Raw genomic sequence first — 18239 nt, 5'->3', positions numbered from 1 at the left:
GGGCATCAGTTTGGGCATTAGGCCTTGCTGGGGCATTATAAAGATAAAATAAGATAATAAGATAAAGTAATGCCCACTGGGCATTAGTGGGCATTGGTGTACAAGATTTGCGAGGGGAAAACCGCTAAGGGCATTGTGGTGTACAGATTTGCGACATTACTGGGCATTACTAGGCATTTTTTGGGCATTAATTTGGGCATTGGGCCTTGCTGGGGCATTATAAAGATAAGATAATAATATAAAGTAATGCCCACTGGGCATTTTGATATAACAAGGACAGCAATTAAATGTGTTAAAAAATCACGTGATTAACGTCCGTTTCTACCGATGCGGATTAACTTTAATCTCTGTTCAACTTGCTTGGCATCTGGTTCTAGCTCTAAGAATTAGAGAAAGATAAAAAATGCAAGCGATCAAAGTTAATCTGCATTGGTAGAAATGGACATTTAGCGCGATCGAACTTCGAGAGGAATTACAAATTTTGTTAGTTTCTCTTTTGTCCTTTCTGAGACAAGTGAAACGAGTGCAACTCGGCAAAGGGAGAGGTGTAATTTTTTAATAAAAAACAAGAGATTTTATTTATGAAAGGCCCGTTCGAACGCCCGCGTTCTCCCAATCAGTACGGATAATGGCGATTCCACTGCAATTCCATTGCATTGAGCGGAAGTATCCTATTGACCGCGCGATGACAAAGCTGTTTTATTGAAACAACAAAATGTTGGCCGCGTTGACGATACTCCGCGGACGCGGTCACGTTCGTGAGCGTAAACGCGCGGCGTTCGTGTGAGGTATCGGTCGATGAGGCCGATCTCGGGGCAGAGCGAGAGAGAGAGAGAGAGAGGTGACGAAACTGGCCCGTGGGGGGGAAACGGCGCGGACAAGATTACGATGGCGACGTCGCGTCGACGTCGCGAGTCCGGTCGGCCCGAGTCTCCCTCTTCCCGTAAACCCGAAGCGGTGAGTTTACCTCGCGGCTCGACAAGTATCCCCCGGGGATTAACCCTTTCCGGCCGAGCGACTTGAATCGGCGCGTCCACGACCACCTCTCGCCTTTGAGCATATTCGAGACGCGATCCCGGGAAAGCCGCGCCATTTTCTCGGAGGGTTTCCTTCATTTTTACGACGAGAAGCCTTCGGGGCGACGGACTCAAGGTATACGGTGCAAATTTTGTAATTGGGTCCCGCGGCTGCCGCGCGACGGCAGACGGCGGCTGCCTCGGACAATGCGCGCGATAGTCATTAAATTACGGCATATAATTGACGTGTGCTGCGTTAAAGCGCTTGTAAATGCGTGTATTAGCGGGCGGCGGTTTCTTTTTGAGTTAATATCGCAGAACGCGCAGCTCATTAACTCGATAAAACGAGCTCTGCCGATTCCGGCACTCTTCCAACACTCTGACACGTTTCAATGATCGAATTACCGATAATACAGAGACATTGTTAAACCGAAGAATATTTGATTACTAATTATAATTATTAAATTACGAGTTATATCCGGGCGTTATTGCGTCAAAGAATATTTAATTATTAATTGTCAGTCGTTAAATTGCGAATAACGCGCGCAGACGTTATTAAACGAGTCTAACAGAACGTCGAGGGGAAAATTCGACGAGGTTGCGGGGAAATCGGTTAGGTGGACGGCGGTTGCGTTCGCGCTAACAAGTCGAGTCTCGTCGCCGTCGCATTCCAAGGCGTGTGGATTCCGGAGCGGTTTTCTTTTGGCGGAGAGAGGGAACGGGAGAAAAAGAGAGAAAGAGAGAAGTGGAGCGCTTACGGTACTGATTTTCCAGCGTGCGTTTAATGTCGCTCGACTCTCTTTCCTTCTTTCTTTTTTTTTTTATCCTCCGCCGGTTTTCGTTTGCGCAACAAGTGAAGGTCCGGTACGCGCGGGACGGAATATGCAAAAGCGTAACCGAAAACCCTACGACACGCTGCGGAATTCAATTTCAGTTTGGCCGACGCTAATCGATAGCGATGTTTTCATGCATACGTAAATGCACATTCTAATTTTCGGAAGACAGCGAGATTGAAAAGTCCAACGAGAGAAGAGCAGTCGCATTTGCATGTAAATCTAATCGGCGATTGCGATTCTAGCGGCAGAGAAGGAGAAAAAAGAAGTTTCGTATCGAAAAGATGAGAGATAACGGTGAAACTTCCTTTTGTGTCTTTATAAAATCGCGAGATACTCTTCGACTACAGTCTTTCCTTCGCCTTTCGCCTTGAAGTTGGACGACAACTCGTCAACCAAAACCTTCTCTCTCGTTTAACGCAGTTTGCCAGATCGTTCGCACGATCGTTTTTCGTTAAAAAAAAAGAGCAACTAGATAAATGTATTTACGAGACGCGAAACTTCTGTGCCTGGGGAAAATCGCGACCGAAAACGAGATCTCGTCGCATCCAGCGAACGGAGATCGCCTCCTTCGCGACGACGTGTTACGCAAAAGGCGGCCGTTAACGGCCGGTGAAAATAACAGCGCGCCGCGGAAAATAGGGTAAGGCGGGCGATCATCGCGGCGCGGCGGCCCCGCTTAAGTCGCATCGCGACGAATTTGCATCGCATTGAATCGCATTACGATTCGAGCGGGGACGGCGCGCGCCGATTCGCGCGTTCAACAAATCGCGACTCGCGAAAATGTCAGGCGGCTCGACCCGAGCCGGTCGTTTGCCCTTGTAACGCCGGATACTTTCGACTTTGGTGAGAACGGCGCGTATCAACCGGTTCGCGCAAAAGGATCTCGCTCGCTCGCTCCGCGCTCGGCCGCCGCGCGCGTGTTTCCCCGATTATTGCGACGTAAGGCTGATGGCAGAGAACGCTTAAGTCTGTCTTAAGCCAGACTTAAGCCAACGCCACACGACACTTTTCCTACTGGTTTGCTTGCGAGAGCCAATCAGGATTTAGCCTTAGGTCACCTGATCGGGAACTCTGCGTCCTCATTGGCTCTCGTGAGCAATTCAGTAGGAAAAATGGTATCGTGTGCCGTTGGCTTCAAACTAACGGCATACAATACTATTTTTCCCACTGGATTGCTAGGAGAGTCAATCAGGATTTGGCTTTAAGTCACCTGATCGGGAACTCTGCGTCCTCATTGGCTCTCGTGAGCAATTCAGTAGGAAAAATAGTATCGTGTGCCGTTGGCTTTACACTATTGCTTGCGAGAGCCAATCAGGATTGAGCCTTAGGTCACCTGATCTAAAATTCTGCATCCTGATTGGCACTCGTAAGCAATCCAGTTGGAAAAGTGGTATCGTGTGCCGTTTGGCTTTAGTCGTAGACGTAAGGCAAGGCGGAGAAAAACTTAAGTCGTATACAATAGACTTTCACGACTCAAGTTTTTCTCCATCTCGCCTTACGTTTACGACTAGGACGGACTTCAGCGTTTACGGATCGTTCGCCGTCATCGGCCTAATTTTCGGCACGCGCGGCCGCAAACTGCGCGCGCCCTTCGGGCCTGCCGGGGAGATCGTTCGAGCAATTTACGCGCTTCCTCGAATCGCCACTTTTGCAGTTAACGTCGTTTCGCTGTTTCCAATCGGCGGCACATTCGCCCCATCTTTAAAGTGAATTATTGATTCGAACAACTCGAAATTACCGAATTCGAGCCGCGCGGATCTGCGGTTACGAATGATTTAATACGCGGAGATCGTCAGGGGATCTTTGAGAAGTTTCTTGTTGTGGACCCTTCTGACACATTATAGACTCTTAAAAAAGTTCACGCGCTAATAAAGGTCCGTCCCCTGCGACAGTAGTCGGGATTTCCTCAGCGGCCGTGATGTAAAAAATAAAAGATCTCTGAAAAGTCTCGGAAGTATTTTAAGCTCGTGGACCCGACCGACGAGAATCTCCTCGCGACCTCCCGAAAAACGGTAAAGTCGATTGCGGCAAAGCCACAGACTTCTATATGGAGGAAAGTCCTCTCTCATGAGATAGGATTCTGATGCGAGATAGTAGGTTTTTAACGTAACAAATTCAATCACATATCTTTTGTCGCGACGATTACACGATCGAAGAATCAATTTACCATTAAACGGATCTCACTCCAAGGGTAATAAATTCACGGTGGAACCAACTGTTAATTTAGCGGAAGCTCCGCTGTCACGTATTAGGAGCCTGCCTTCATAAAGAGGACTTTTCTCTCGTCCTAGACTGGCTACCTTCGAGCACTTTTCAGCTCGAAGGTAGCAGTCTAGTGGTGTATAGAAGTGGGCAAAACGGTAACTCGAGCACGCGGGCACTCGTGAAGTCCCCGGGAGCGGAGCGGAGAGGAAGAAGACGCACGCGGTGAAAGTGCATAGAGAGACGGCCGAAGCTGTGGGAGAAAGGAATAATTACGGTTTATGACACGCCGAGTGTCGTAACGGGAAGGATTCCCGGCGGCCGTAACGCTTCTTACGCGTCCTTCGTTATCCCGTTTAGTTCCGCACCGTTGTAAATCGTCATGGCGCACAGCCGAGGGGCCTGCGCTCGTTGCGCGTTTTCATTTTTACCGAGAAAAGACGTCCCTCCGTTCCTTCCCGCAAACACGTAGCTCCGGTAGCCGCGGGATCCCCGAAGTGTCATTATCTCTTTGTACGCGCGGTCCCTTTGTCGGAAACGTCAAGGGCTGCCGTAAATCTTGTCGTTGGTTTATGGCACTTTTCCCATTTTTACCGCACGCGGCTGCGAAAGCCTTTGTTCAAATTTAAAATTTTGGCGCGCAACGTTACGAGAAACGCTGGAAAATATTTTGTCGCTTCCTCTCCGTTTGTAGAAACCACTTATTCTGGATCACCAGCTGAGTCTAAGACTCTACGCTGATAAAAAGACATATCTTCATCCAAAAACATATTACTTATAAATATTACTTTACTCAAGAAAATTATTCATTAAGTGGCTTCTAATAGCTTATTAATTTAAATTTAAAAAATAATAAACAAATTAAAAACATGCGTTGCTTTAATTTTAACAGTTATTAAATATATCAAAGAATAGATAATTTTAAATAAATTTTAAATAAAAAAATTTTACTTTTTATTCTATAAAAAGTTTACGAAGATGTGTAATTTTCACAGCGAAGGAAATTGGATTTCTTATTCAACAAAAACAATTATTTCATTTAATATTACAAATAGTATTCTATATCTCATGAAATCTACTTGAATGTGGAAAATGTAATGATTTAAATTAATTTACTTAATATAATATATAGATTTACTTGAAATTCGATATTTTTCTTTAAATAGAATAACTATTTACTTCAGTAAAAAAAACAATTTTAAGTAAATCTGTTTACTTGGTTTAAAAAAAATTTTTTATCAGTGTAGGTACCCCAATATTTCCGTTCTGGTGAAACCGATTCGCCACGAGATCTATTGTGAAAGTACTCGGACTTATAAATTGTGCTTTTGGCTCCGATATTTTGTTGCTCGTTAATGGAACGATTGCTTCGTGGAAATTCGGAACGTGGAGCCTTTTTAACTTGCGAAAGGAAACCTGGAGCTTGTGTTGTACAGAACTAATATTTTATATTGACAGAGTCAATCCGCATCGCTGCAGTTAACAGTTTTAACTGGCAAACTCGAAGCGCGATTGTTAATCGCGCCGGTTTACACCGAGATTATCGCACCGCGCTTCTTGTTTACGCGCTTTTTTTTTATCGCGGACGTTAAGATAAACAAGTAGCCTCGCGCTTGGCGCTTTATCGGGATTTGCAAGAACGGCGACGGTTAAGTCGATCAACGCCTGCTCGCCGGGGAGTGTAATTCGAATGAAAGTAGGGATTAATCCGCGTTAATCCGAGAATGCAAAGATTTCCTCGGGACCTCGCAGTATATTCGTTTTCTTTTACGACGTTACCAAAGCCCTCGACTAAATCTGTTTCCCCCCGTGGACAGTTTTTCGAGAAACGCTAGTTTAATTTAGATTCAACGAAATGTTGTATGTACGGCGCTGCTTTAATCGCGAGTTTTCATTACAAGATCATTTTAAGGATTATGAACGTAAACGAAGGTAAACGAAGTCGTCTTTCCGAAGGAAAACGTGTCTTGAGGTTAACCGAACTTTTGGATCCTTTCGTGGCTCGCTCTAATTTTGTCACCGATAATAATTAAAGAACAAGGCGTATGTCGCTTTATTTACCGTCTCGCTTCAACAGCTGGAGATGAGCCGACAAGAGCCAGACCGCAGATGCCGGCACGTAAATATTAATGCCGGTATGATTGCTTCTGTAACGATCGCCAAACGTTTCGATTCGCTTTGGGTTCCTCTCATTGTCAGTGGCAAATTAAATGGAGGAGACATCAGCCGGACGTTCACACTCCGCATGTTTGTCGATTATTATCGAAGCAATCGTATACGATCGACATAATCAATTACGCATCAATATCTACGATCCGCTGTGTTATTGACCCTTTTCTATCAACGAGGTTTTATTACGAAGAGTGCCCTTTCGTTCTACCATCCCATACAGCACACGAATGCTGAATCGACATCTCAGAAACGTTCCATTACAGCATTGCATCAACGTTACGAAATGTAGATTCAACGTTGAGAAGATATTGCAAAAACGTCTAATGTCCGCTGAATTGTTGATTAGAATTTGCCGGTTAGCGTCGTTTAACAATTTTTCTACATTGGTTAATCGTGCACCGGCGTCAAATAATTCTTTACGTTATTTGTGATTGAATTTGGGCGTTGGAAACCTGCTATCTCGTATCCTCTCTATCTATTTTAATTTCGTTCTCCCGGAGAAAACGAGACGGGAGCTGCTCTGAATGAACGCGACAAAGGTTTGGCGCTTGGATCTCGAAGATTTTTCGAAGCGGACGTCAAGTAATCGTATAATCGCGCCGTCATAAATAACCCCTTAAAGTAACACAGATGAAAATCGTGGAACTCTAACGCGTTCCGGTCGGCCCGGCTCGACGAGCCCGCCACGTCGAAACGACCAATCGGACGTCGGTCACGTGACTTCCCGCGCGCCGCGAACTCCCGGCGGTTCACGGGACGCGGTTTCCTTTCCTCGGTTTTCTCTCGCTGCAGTTTATAAATAAGTTTGCAATAAACTTCACCGGAGGCCGTCGCCGTCGAATGCACGCGCTGGGTCCCCGCGTAAGCGTCTGCCTGCTGATCGTCGGCTCTCGGGGGGGGGGGGAGGGGGGGGGCGCCTCGCTCGTTCGCACGGCGCAGAGCAACGCATGCGCGAACGAGGGGAAGATGGCGTCGCGCGACGAGTCGACGACTCGCTACGAGCGGCGGCAATCGCGGGAGGACGGCGGAGGGTGGCGAGCGAGCTCGCGCTCGGCGAAAATTGCATCCTAGAGCTCGCGGGGGACACTTTCCATGCGGTAAGAAGGATGAACGGTTGCGTCACGGTAATAATTGTATCGCAGCGGGGCATCCGCGCATTCCTGCGCGCCTTTCTTACGGCCGACTTCGCGGACCGGCACGCGGGGAGACCCGCGATTACATATTAATTGTTACGCGTTACTTGCCGAAGGGGCGTTACACGTGCGCTTGTAGTCGCTGTCGAGGCCCGAAAAAGTGCGCGATTCTACGACAGACGCCACAGGTCTCTGAACAATTGCGATACGGCGTCGAGTCGGAAGCGGTTCGAAAGCGAGAGAGTGATAGAGAGAGAGAGAGAGAGAGGGAGAGGGGGGGAGAGAGAGAGAGAGAAAGTAAGTTCATTTATTTCGGCGCTATTGTCCATATCTATATGTAATCTCGGTTTAACTTTTTATCCTTTTCCAATTCCTGAAACTAGGGAGCGGTAAAAAAATAAATTAAGCCGAGATTAAAGTTAATCCGCATCGATAGAACTGGACGGTATATTTCGTGGGCGCCTCGCGCTTGCAGAAAGCGTTACTCCATTCGCCGTTAATTGCGCTGTACGTAGAGGAATTAATTAAACGAACGCCCGACGCTCTCGAGCGGAAGATATTACTAATCGATCGCCAATTATTTCTGCGTAAACGGGAGCCGTACTCCTCGTTGAAACCGCCTGTATTCGGGACTCTCGATTGTTTTCTCGTTTCGCTCGATAATAACTTTGTGTTCCATAAATAACGCGGTTTGAAAGGGAGCTTCATGCTTTTCCCTTCAGCCGCAAAACCGAAAGACCTTTGTCGCCGTGCAATAGAGGATTCAAGATTAAGGCCCGGTTTCACCAAACGTCGCCTAACTTTAATCCGGGGGGTAAACCGCCGAGGGCATTGTGTACAGATTTGCGGCATCATTGGGCATTACTGGGCATTTTTGGGGCATTAGTTTGGGCCTTGCTGGGGCATTGTACAGATAAAATAAAATAAAACAAGATAGATGAGATATAATAAGATAAGACAAAGTAATGCCCGCTGGGCATTAGTGGGCATTGGCGTACAAGATTTTGGTCGGCGGTTTCCCCCCTCGCTTTAATCTTACATTTAGTTTAATTCACGTTTGTCTCTTTCTAAAGTAACAATTGGAAAGGGACAAAGAACGAATTGAACTAATAGCGAATTCGATTGCTTGCACTAGTGCGCACTGAGCGCACACTAAGGCGTGTTTATAATCAATTCTTATATTGAATTTTGTCTCGGACACAAGTTCAAAAAGTGTTTGGCCAAACGGTGATCCGCATGGATGCCATACAAATTATTTTACTGGCTAAGAAATAATTCAAGGGATATTTAAGACGATCCTTAAATATAAGAATTGATTGTAACACACCTCAGTGTGCACTCACAATCAGTGCGCGCTAGTGCTAGCTACCGAATTCGCTACAAGCTTCAAGTCAAGCGACACTGGGCGAAACCGGTACGGGAGGGAGTCGTCGGTGTATAAATAATGGAAAACGTATTTCCGAGTAAAATTTAAGTGTCCAGCTTTTTGTCCGGCTTCCAAAATGAACGGTAAAAATCGCGCTACTTACAAGCGCGCGGCTCGATAAAACAGGCTAATGAAGTGCCGGGACGAAGAAAGTTTTCTCGACGACCTTTTAAATTGCCGATTTCTGGCTTCACTCTCGCCGCGCGCGTTCGGTCTGAAAGAACAAAGCGAACAAAAAGAAAAATCCGATCGGAACGAGGGCAATTAAGACCGATTCCCATAAGCTGCCGCTTAATTAGCGGCGCGTTCGGCATAAAGAGAGGATTGCCGAACACTTCTGGCTCTCGGTTTGTGTGTGTTTTTTTTTATTTTCCGCGTCCGGAGCTCTCTTCGGTTTCAATTCGAGCGCGCGGATACGTTTCCGCGGTGGCGCGGGCGCGTAAATTAAGCTTAATTGCCGGGCGCACCGACACCGAAGGACCGTGTGAATCGTTAAAAAAAAAATCGCCGTCACTTTCGCGCGACGCTTCGACGGGAATATTCCGTTTGTTTACGTCAACGGCAGCCTTCGCGCGCGGGATTGCGAGCGAGCGAGAGGGAGAGAGAGAGAGAGGAGAGAGAGAGAGAGAGGGAGAGGGAGCGATAAAGAGAGGGAGAGAGACAGATGGACGGAAGAAGACGGAAGACCGACTCGAGCGGCCGTCGGCTGCATTCGGCGCACTTTCACTCGAGCGATACGAGCGAGCCGCTCGCGCGCGCGAGTCGCGATTTCGGCGGCGTTGAATCGTAACAGATTTCGCGCGGCGGATCGGCGGGGCCGGGCGATTAGCGCGCGCCGCCGCCGCCGGTGACCGGCGCGACGGAGTCTCGCCGAAACGAAGGAGACGAGACGAGACGCTCGCGAGCGTCTCCGCGAGTCGTGGAGAATGATCGTCGCGACGCGCGTCACGTCGCCTCGCGTCGCCGCGTCTTCTGCTACCGGCGGTGGGGGGCGGGGGGGGGGAGGAAGGAGGAGGCGGCGGGGGAGGGGGAGGGGATTGACAGACGGCCATGTTTGGTAGCGGCGGCCGCACGTGTCGGCGCGGCCAGTCGCGGCCAGATGGTGCACGTGCGCGCACGTGCGTGGATCGGGAGGGCCTGAGAGAGAGGGAGCGGAGGAGCGTTTGACAACCGTCGAATTCTGCCCGCAGGTGCAGGCGAGGGAGCGGCGAGGACGAGCGCGGCGTCTCCCGGAGCGAGTCGCGACGCGGACGACGACGACGACGACGACGCCGACGCCGCGCCGCCGTCGTCGCGACGCCACAGCTGGTGAGTCGCGCGAGGCGACAGCGGGAGAGCGAAGCGAGGTCGGAGCAGAGGAAGGAGACACGCTGCGCGCGCGCTCGCGCGCGCGGCGTTCGCGCACGCGTGCTGCTGGCGGCGCGGCCGATCGCTGCGGCCGGTGGCGAACGTCGCCCGCTTCTCGGAATTTCTCCCCGGCGGAGTATCCTCCGCGCGATCGAGGTATCCCGGAGTGCCGAATCGTGTTCGCGCGAGAGCGTCCTTCGCGCTTGTTTACGACGCGGTGCGCGGGCGCGGGCGCGCGACAATCGGCCCGCTTCCGGCGTTTACGATCGGCGCCGAGCGAAACTGGAACGAGACCACGGACCCGGGCTGGCTTAACGGACACGTCACGTGTGCGCGCGCGCGCGTTTCTGAATTCTGATCCGCGCGACGGATTTTCGCTGAGCGATAATCGCGGGCGAATAATCACCGGACACGTTTAAGCGCGCGGGACCGACCGTGTGGTTGACGCGAGCACGCGAGTTGACGGGTCCGCAGATTTTCGGATCCCTTGAATTTCCGCGGCGACGCTGACCGGCGAGTCGTCGAAACGAGGATAGCGGCGGAGACTCAACGGCGTCGACATCGGGCGAAGCAACGAGGTTGCCGCAACGAGAGGGCCGATAAGGAGGCGGAGCAGCGCGTACACGAGGAGGGAAAGTAAGGGGGAGAGATAAGATACCGGCTGGAAGGAAGAAGCGCCGACTTATCCTGTTGTTACGCTCCTCGGGGACACTCCGCGTGTTTTCTCCGCTCGGGACGGGAGTGACTTTTCCGCGGACTCGCCGGCGAGTCGATCGCACGCCGCGTTCCCCCCCGTCTGTATCTCGTCGCCGTGGCGCCGTGGCGCCTGTTGCTGTCACCGTCGCCGGAGCGATGCGTCGCCGGTGTAACAATCGCCAAGGTAAACCGTCGCCACCGGTAGTGGACGATCGGCGCTGAATGGAGAGCGAGAGAGAAAGAGAGAGAGAGCTGACCGCACTCGATCAGATCGCACGTACAATTAATGCAAAGTGATGCAGTGCCGTAGTGTCAGTGACCAGTGCCACGTGCCCGTTGTTTGGATTACTTGAAGATGCCTTCGTCCGGCGGCGGATATTATGACGACAGGAATCCTCTGCTCAAGGGCACCTTATCGAGGTGAGTACGATCCACGTTTCCTCGCCCGGCTCGCGGCGACATTTTCAGCTCGGCAGGCGCTGCCCCGTGGCTTTTAAACGGAGAGCTGTCGCTGTCGCGCGATAACGCACATTTTTCTTTTCTGTTACGAAGAAGATTGCGTCGCGCGTCCGAAGAGGCTGAGACCTTATCGGGCAGCTGATACATGTGAAAATATTCAAGTTTTACGATATAATGGGAAATTTTCAACTCGTGATATGCAATGACGAATTAAACGATAAAAAGTGCCAGCGATTCTGAGCTTTCGTCGTTACGCGTTTAAACCTGGGTTTTCATTATTGACTCTCGTAATTAACTGTCGCAATCTTGTTCCCTAACAGCGGAGCGGCGATAGAAGAGCCACGACAGTGCCAGCGCCGTGCTTAAAATGTTACAATCCGCTGCCAGCCGCTTGATTTTACGGTCATTGATAGAGGAAAGTCGCCTATTATGAGATAGGAGCCTAATATGGGACAGCGGGGTTGATCCCACCGTGTATTCATTGCCCTCGGAGCGAAGTCTGTTTAGTGAAAAATTCATTGTCGGTAATCGTTGCGAAAAAAAAAAAGATTTGTGCTGGACCAACGTGGAAAAATTGTTGAACGACTGGCAAATCTAGGGGCATTAGTTTGGGCATCAGGCCTTGCTGGGGTATTATAAAGATAAAATAAGATAAAATAAGATGAAGTAATGCCCACTGGGCATTAGTGGGCATTAGCGTGCAAGATTTTGGTCGGCGTTTCCCCCCTCGTGGGACATTCTAATTAAAGAAATTTATTTGCGAAAGGTATTACCTCAGCCAGGGTTAATTAGAATTTGCCGGTTAGCGTCGTTTAACAATTTCTCTACGTTGGCCAATCGTGCACTGGCGCGAAATAATTCTCTACGTTACTTGTGATCGAATCTGGATGTTGAAAACCTGCTATCTCATATTAGAAACCTATCTCGTAATAGAGGACCTTACGTGCGCTTCCTCCTTCGATATCCTCCGTTTATTTTCGTGCAATTTCGAAGCGGAAGAGCGCGAGAGACGTATCTCATGTCTTTGAAATGTGCGTAAGGAGAAACCCCGTGGGTGGGGGAGGGAGAGAGTCGCCCCTCCTGCGATCTCGGAGTGAAAAGCACGTTCCCGCCGTGGACGTGCAGTTTGAGAGTTAACAAACTAACGGTCAGCATTCTCTCGGCGCGCGTCCGGCTATCTAATACAACACCCTTATTTACGCGATGTACACACACTCGGCGTGTCCCGCGGTGAAATTTAGAATTTGCATAGAGGATAAAGTGCCCCGCGCGCTCGCGTTAAACGAGAACGCGAAACGTCGCCTTGTCATTTTGCACGCGTCCCTTGGGACTTTTCATACCTTCACCCGAGGACATCCCGCGTCCTTTCCTTATTGCAGCGCGCGCCGTTGCGCCGTAATAGCGGTAAATCGATGACAACCTTTTCTTATCGACTTTCCAATTATCGTCAATAACAGCCATCATTGATAGAATGAAATACATATACGTACACGGCGAGGATTTTCTCTGAAAATTTATCCTGAAAATCATGTAATCGCGGGACAGCGTGGCATTTCGAAGAAATTTACGAGTCTTTTTCCACTGGTAAAATGTCGAGGGGAAAACCGCTGACCAAAATCTTGTACATACACCAATGCCCAGTGGGCATTACTTTATCTTACTATCCCATTTTATCGTATTTATTTTGTTTTGCCTTATCTTATCTTATTTTATATGTACACAATGCCCCAGCAAGGCCCAAACTAATGCCCAAAAATGCCTAGTGATGTCCAGTAATGTCCAGTAACGCCGCAAATTTGTACACCACAATGCCCTCAGCGGTTTCCCCCTCGTAAAATGTACAATAAAATTTCAAAGAAGACATAAATTTCTCCGAAATGCCACGTTGTCCCCCCGATTACATGATCTTCAGGATAAATTTTGGGAAAAGCTTCTCCCCGCGTGGCTTTACATCTACGAGAAAAGCCGTGCGAGTCGAAAGTGCCTACTTTAATATTTCCATTAATTCGATATTACATCCGAGAGGTGAGAACATCGCCGGAAAGCCACGGTGAATTTGAATTCGTCGCCCGCGCCACGTTAATTTGCCGGGCCACATTTGGATCGCGTCGAGGTCTCTCGCCGGACATTTCGGGGCACGGTTCTTGGGGGGGAAAAAAGAAAAAATAAACGGACGGCCTTGATCGACGCGATGCACGACATCGCGTTATTATGTCGATGCATTTGCAACCGTTGTCCTTGGCGCGGCCCTGTTAAATGCAAAATAGCGGACGAAGGGCAGTCGATATATCCGACTTGCGCCTGGTTTACGCACGTGTCCGACTTGTTTGCGCGCAGCCTCGAGCGCGCGGCCTTTAATTTATCACTGAAACGTCGAAAGTCGCGGGCTTGTGAGGAAAGGCAGCAAGTGAGAGGCAACTGATTTAATAATATTTGTTAATCATAATTAATGCTTATTATTGTTAATAGTCTATTATCAAATTGAGACTGTGGCTAAAACGAATAGCGGAACGTACGTTTAAATTAAAAACCGTGTGCGACTTGTGTGCGCGCATGCAGCCTCGAGCGCGCGGCCTTTTAATTTATCACCGAAACGTCGAAAGTCGCGACGAAGCTCCGTGGGCTTGTGAGGAAAAGCAGCAAGTGAGAGGCAACTAATCTAATAATATTTGTTTAATAATAATTAATGATTATTATTCTTAATATATAGTCAATTATCAATTGATAGCGAGACTGGATAAGACGAATAGCGAAACGTACGTTTAAATGACCAGCAAGACAAATATTATATAGAAACCAAACTTGGAAATTGAACGACAAATAATAACGCAAATAGTGAAACGTGAAATGAAATTTAGGCCGATATTCATGGTCGGATCTCGTATTTAAGATCGTCTTAAGTTTACCTCGAGATGCTGTATGGAGCTCCGCATCCCGATTGGCTCTCGTGGGCAATCCAGTGGGAAGAATGGTGTCGTGTGCCGTTGGCTCAACGCACTTTGTTAGATTCGCGGCGAATGCAAAATCGTGTATCGTGACTCAGTGAATCGTCTCGTAGAGCGCGCGCGATGATCGCGCGGTTGTCGCCGAGTGTCGGGTTCGGCACGTAAGTACGCGGGCATTTCGCGTGTCACACAGCCCCGTTGTTAACGACGCGGGATACGCTCGCGAGCAACGCGCACGCGGTATCGGGGCGCACTTGGAACAATACTCACGTAATGCCGTCACGGCCGTCCTCGAATTTCGCAAAATAACACGGAGGCTCGCGCGCACGGTGACTTATATTCAATGTAAACGTAATTAACGAGCGCGCAGCTGGTGGCATAATAATTTTGCTGTTTGCGCGCCTCCCCCGCTGGAGATACTCGCGCCGGAATATCGCCATGGCGGGCTCGCCCGCGACCATAGGTGGCCCGTTTTTCGTTGATCCTGGGACACGGACGAGCCTATCCGCGTGCTCGCGGTTGCCAAATTAATTGAGAAACATCGCGGACGGAGGCCTCTTTTTCGCTGTAGTTTTCGCAAGAAACATTCCGCGCTTCTGAATTAACATAGCAATTTTATCGTGGCTCTGTTTAATAGTAAATGAAGTTAATAATAATATCGCATTAAATTATCATCGATTCATATCGTTATTTGTGAGAGCTGCTATCAAATACCTCCCGCTATTAATTTAACTAATTTAATCTGAATTAACAATGGCATTATTATTATTATTAAGTATTTAGATTTCATGAAATCTCGGTATGTACGGAGGCTGTTCGGAGGTTTTTTTTTTAACTTTCTCGACGTTAGATAAGTTAGCGAGACTCCCGATAATTCCGTGGCTGCGTTGAATCCTCAAATCGTCGCGGTGGAACGGAGAGAAAGTTTTACCCGGGCGAATCCGGCCGCGATGACGATAATAACTCAATAACGAGGCAAGTTCGAGCGAGTTCCATTCCCGATTCCGGCCGAAAGAACCGTTTCGAGTGACGCGCCTGTCAATAAGAATCGCGGAATTCCTTTCACCGTCGCGCGGTCATCGTTTCGCCTCGAGGGGAGGCTCCCTCGAGACGCCTCGAGCTCTCTCGCGGCCCGATCGACCCGTTGAATATTAATCGAGATCGAAATATTAATCACGACCGGTGATTATCGCGCCATACCTGCGATAGAAAGTTTGATTTTACACAATGCCCTTGTACGCATTGCCCTAATTCGCGTGCTTCTGATCTAATTTAATTAACGAATGTCTCATATTCGTGTAGACTCCGTTACGCTGCAATAGTCGCAAATAATTGATTTGTTTTGCCAGAATTTACTTCAGATATTATTTCCGCACCCACAGAAAAAATTTCCAGGTATCGTGAAATAGGATCGATGTAGCGCCAATCATATTTATTATAGAGAAGGGAATATTTTAATTTTAAATGAAAAATTCAAAAATCTAGAATAAAATGATAGCCATTCGTCGAATATCGCGGTGCCAACTTCGTGCGTTGTAAGCCGGTGGGAAAATTTATTCTAAACGCAAGGATATATAAAGTTACTCTTGTCTCAATATAGTAAGTCAATCTCTTTTTAATTCGATAGAGGAGAATAAGAATTATTGATTTTATTTTGATATTGCCTTATTTTTATACTGAAATGAGGTTGTGAGAAATATAAATGCGTCAAGGATATGTTTCGTCTCGGTAACAGAAATCCTTTCGGAGGGTGCACATGCATTCATATCAAAATGCTCGATTCTTCTTCATTGACACGAGTTTCACGTTTACTTCATGATAAGGAATTAATTATAAGCTGTTGCATGTCATTCATAATCGCTATTAAACACAAATTTCATAGGCGCCTAATGATAAGGAATAAATTATATGCGTTTGCTTGTAATTTAATCCTTGACCGTTTATAATTAATTACTTGTAATTGAACACTTACGAATTCTGTTTTCACGTCAGTTTCGCCGGGAGAAAAGTTTTTATGTACGCGTGGAAATGGTAAATCTGATATAAATTTTGCTTAGCGATCTATTATTTTCGCCTCGTCTGTGGCTTCATTTATATTATATGGTAACGTCAATATTTGAGGTTGGTGAAATGTTATTTATAAACGCGTGAAACGCATGACAGCTTTCCGTTTGAATCATTCGACGGGGCGACTTGTGTGCGATCGCACACTATCAATCGAGAGAGAAGGAAATAAACGGTGGACAAATTATATTTCAATCGGCGAGAAACGCGGTGCGAAATATATTTGACTCTAAACGACGGTGCAGAAATGTTTATTTTCCCCGGGGGGGAGAACCGCTGACCAAAATCTTGCACACCATTGCCCACTAATGCCCAGTGGGCGTTACTTTGTCTTATTATCTTATTTTATCTTTATAATACTCCAGTAAGGCCTAATGCCCAAAAATGCCCAGTAATGCCGCAAATCCGTACACCACAATGCCCTCAATGGTTTCCCCCGCGATTTTCCCTAAATATCGCAATGAAACAGTCAATTTATATTCATTCCCTTTCGTCTTAATCTCTATTTAAATGTATAAATAGTGCTAAATATTTGCTTCGATAAATAGCCACCGACTCGCTATATTTATGTCTCACGATCGGCGGCAATTGATCCAATAATCTTTGACTGTTCGTAGAAAATCATCGTATTTAGTGGTATGCCCGATAATCAATCGCGACATTTCAGAGAATAACGCCCGACTGATTGCGTCATCTGGACAGAATTATTTATTACGGTTTATTCCAAATAAACTTTCTTCTCTCGAGACGTAAAAGTGAGGAAAAACGAGATAACCACTTTGATACTTGATATACCGAGTTACGTAAACGCTGTTGCGATTAAAACAAATTACGTACCTCGAACGAATATTAGGTTTGACGCGATACCCTTTAAGCGAGCTTAATTAATCAAACATCTAGACTTTCATCGCGAAAAAGAGTTGAATCACTTCCGTGATAATCGTTGAAATCTATTAGTAAAAACACTCGTACGGCGTACAAATATAATATACATCGCACGCGTACACGCGAATCGAATTCGCAGTGTGCGTTGGTCGAGTCAAGATTCACGTAACGATATCATTAGTCTTCCAAATCCAACTCCCGAGCCGCGGAATTAATCATCTCGCGCAGACGTTAGCGAGTCCGCGATGCGAGACGTAGCGTTCGCGAAGGGCCCGAGCGGAAAGACTGTCGTAACAGTTAACGATTCCGTCGCAAGTCGACGGATGCGACATACGTTTACGACGATTCTTTGTGCGTTGGTCGAGTCAAGATTCACGTAACGATACCATTAGTCTTCCAAATCCAACTCGCGCCGGAATTAATCATCTCGCGCAGACGTTAGCGAGACCGCGAAGGGCCTGAGCAGAAAGATTGTAACGTTTACGCACCCACAGAAACAATTTCTGGATCCAATACTATTACACATGAATGTATCATAAAATAGGATCGACGTAGCGCCAGTTATATTTATTACAGAGAGAAAGGAATACTTTGATCTTAAATGAAAAATTCTAAAATCTAGAATAAAATGATAGTCTTTTGTCGAATATCGTGGTGCCAACTTCGTGCGTTGTAAGATGGGGGAAACATTTATTCTAAACGCAAGAATATATAAACTTACATTCACATAACTTACTCTTATAGTTATAATAGCTCAATATAGTAAGTCAATCTTTTTTTCGATAGAGGAGAATAAGAATTATTGATTTTATTTGGATATTGTCTTATTTTTATACTAAATGAGATCGTGGGAAATATTAATGCGTCAAGTATATTTTTGTCTCGTTAACAGAAATCCTTTCTGAGGGTGTGAGCTTATTGTCCACCCAACTGACAAATTTTATCGAACTCGAAATGACAAAACGCGCGCTTTGCGCGCGCAGTTTGTAGTTGAGCATTGTACATTTATAAGAATTTGTATACATGCAAAGAAATAGTTGAATACGCAACGTCAATAA

At 47.2% G+C, this 18239-nt stretch overlaps 1 protein-coding gene across 1 annotated transcript in view; it reads left to right on the top strand.

Moving 5' to 3' along the window:
- Window positions 1-10304: 10304 nt before the first annotated feature.
- The window catches only part of LOC105568726 (AF4/FMR2 family member 4), a 254235-nt gene continuing 246300 nt past the window's right edge, over window positions 10305-18239 (top strand). The window contains exon 1 of the mRNA XM_012024593.1: window positions 10305-11248. Coding sequence (XP_011879983.1) covers window positions 11184-11248 — 65 coding nt within the window. The 5' untranslated portion in view covers window positions 10305-11183. The remainder of the gene's footprint in view (window positions 11249-18239) is intronic.

The sequence above is a fragment of the Vollenhovia emeryi genome, unplaced genomic scaffold, assembly GCF_000949405.1.
Source record: "Vollenhovia emeryi isolate VEMERY1.0 unplaced genomic scaffold, V.emery_V1.0 DF939127.1, whole genome shotgun sequence".
NCBI classification, from domain to species: domain Eukaryota; kingdom Metazoa; phylum Arthropoda; class Insecta; order Hymenoptera; family Formicidae; genus Vollenhovia; species Vollenhovia emeryi.
Note: the sequence above shows the minus strand (reverse complement) of the source record. Positions and strands in the feature narration are given on the sequence as shown.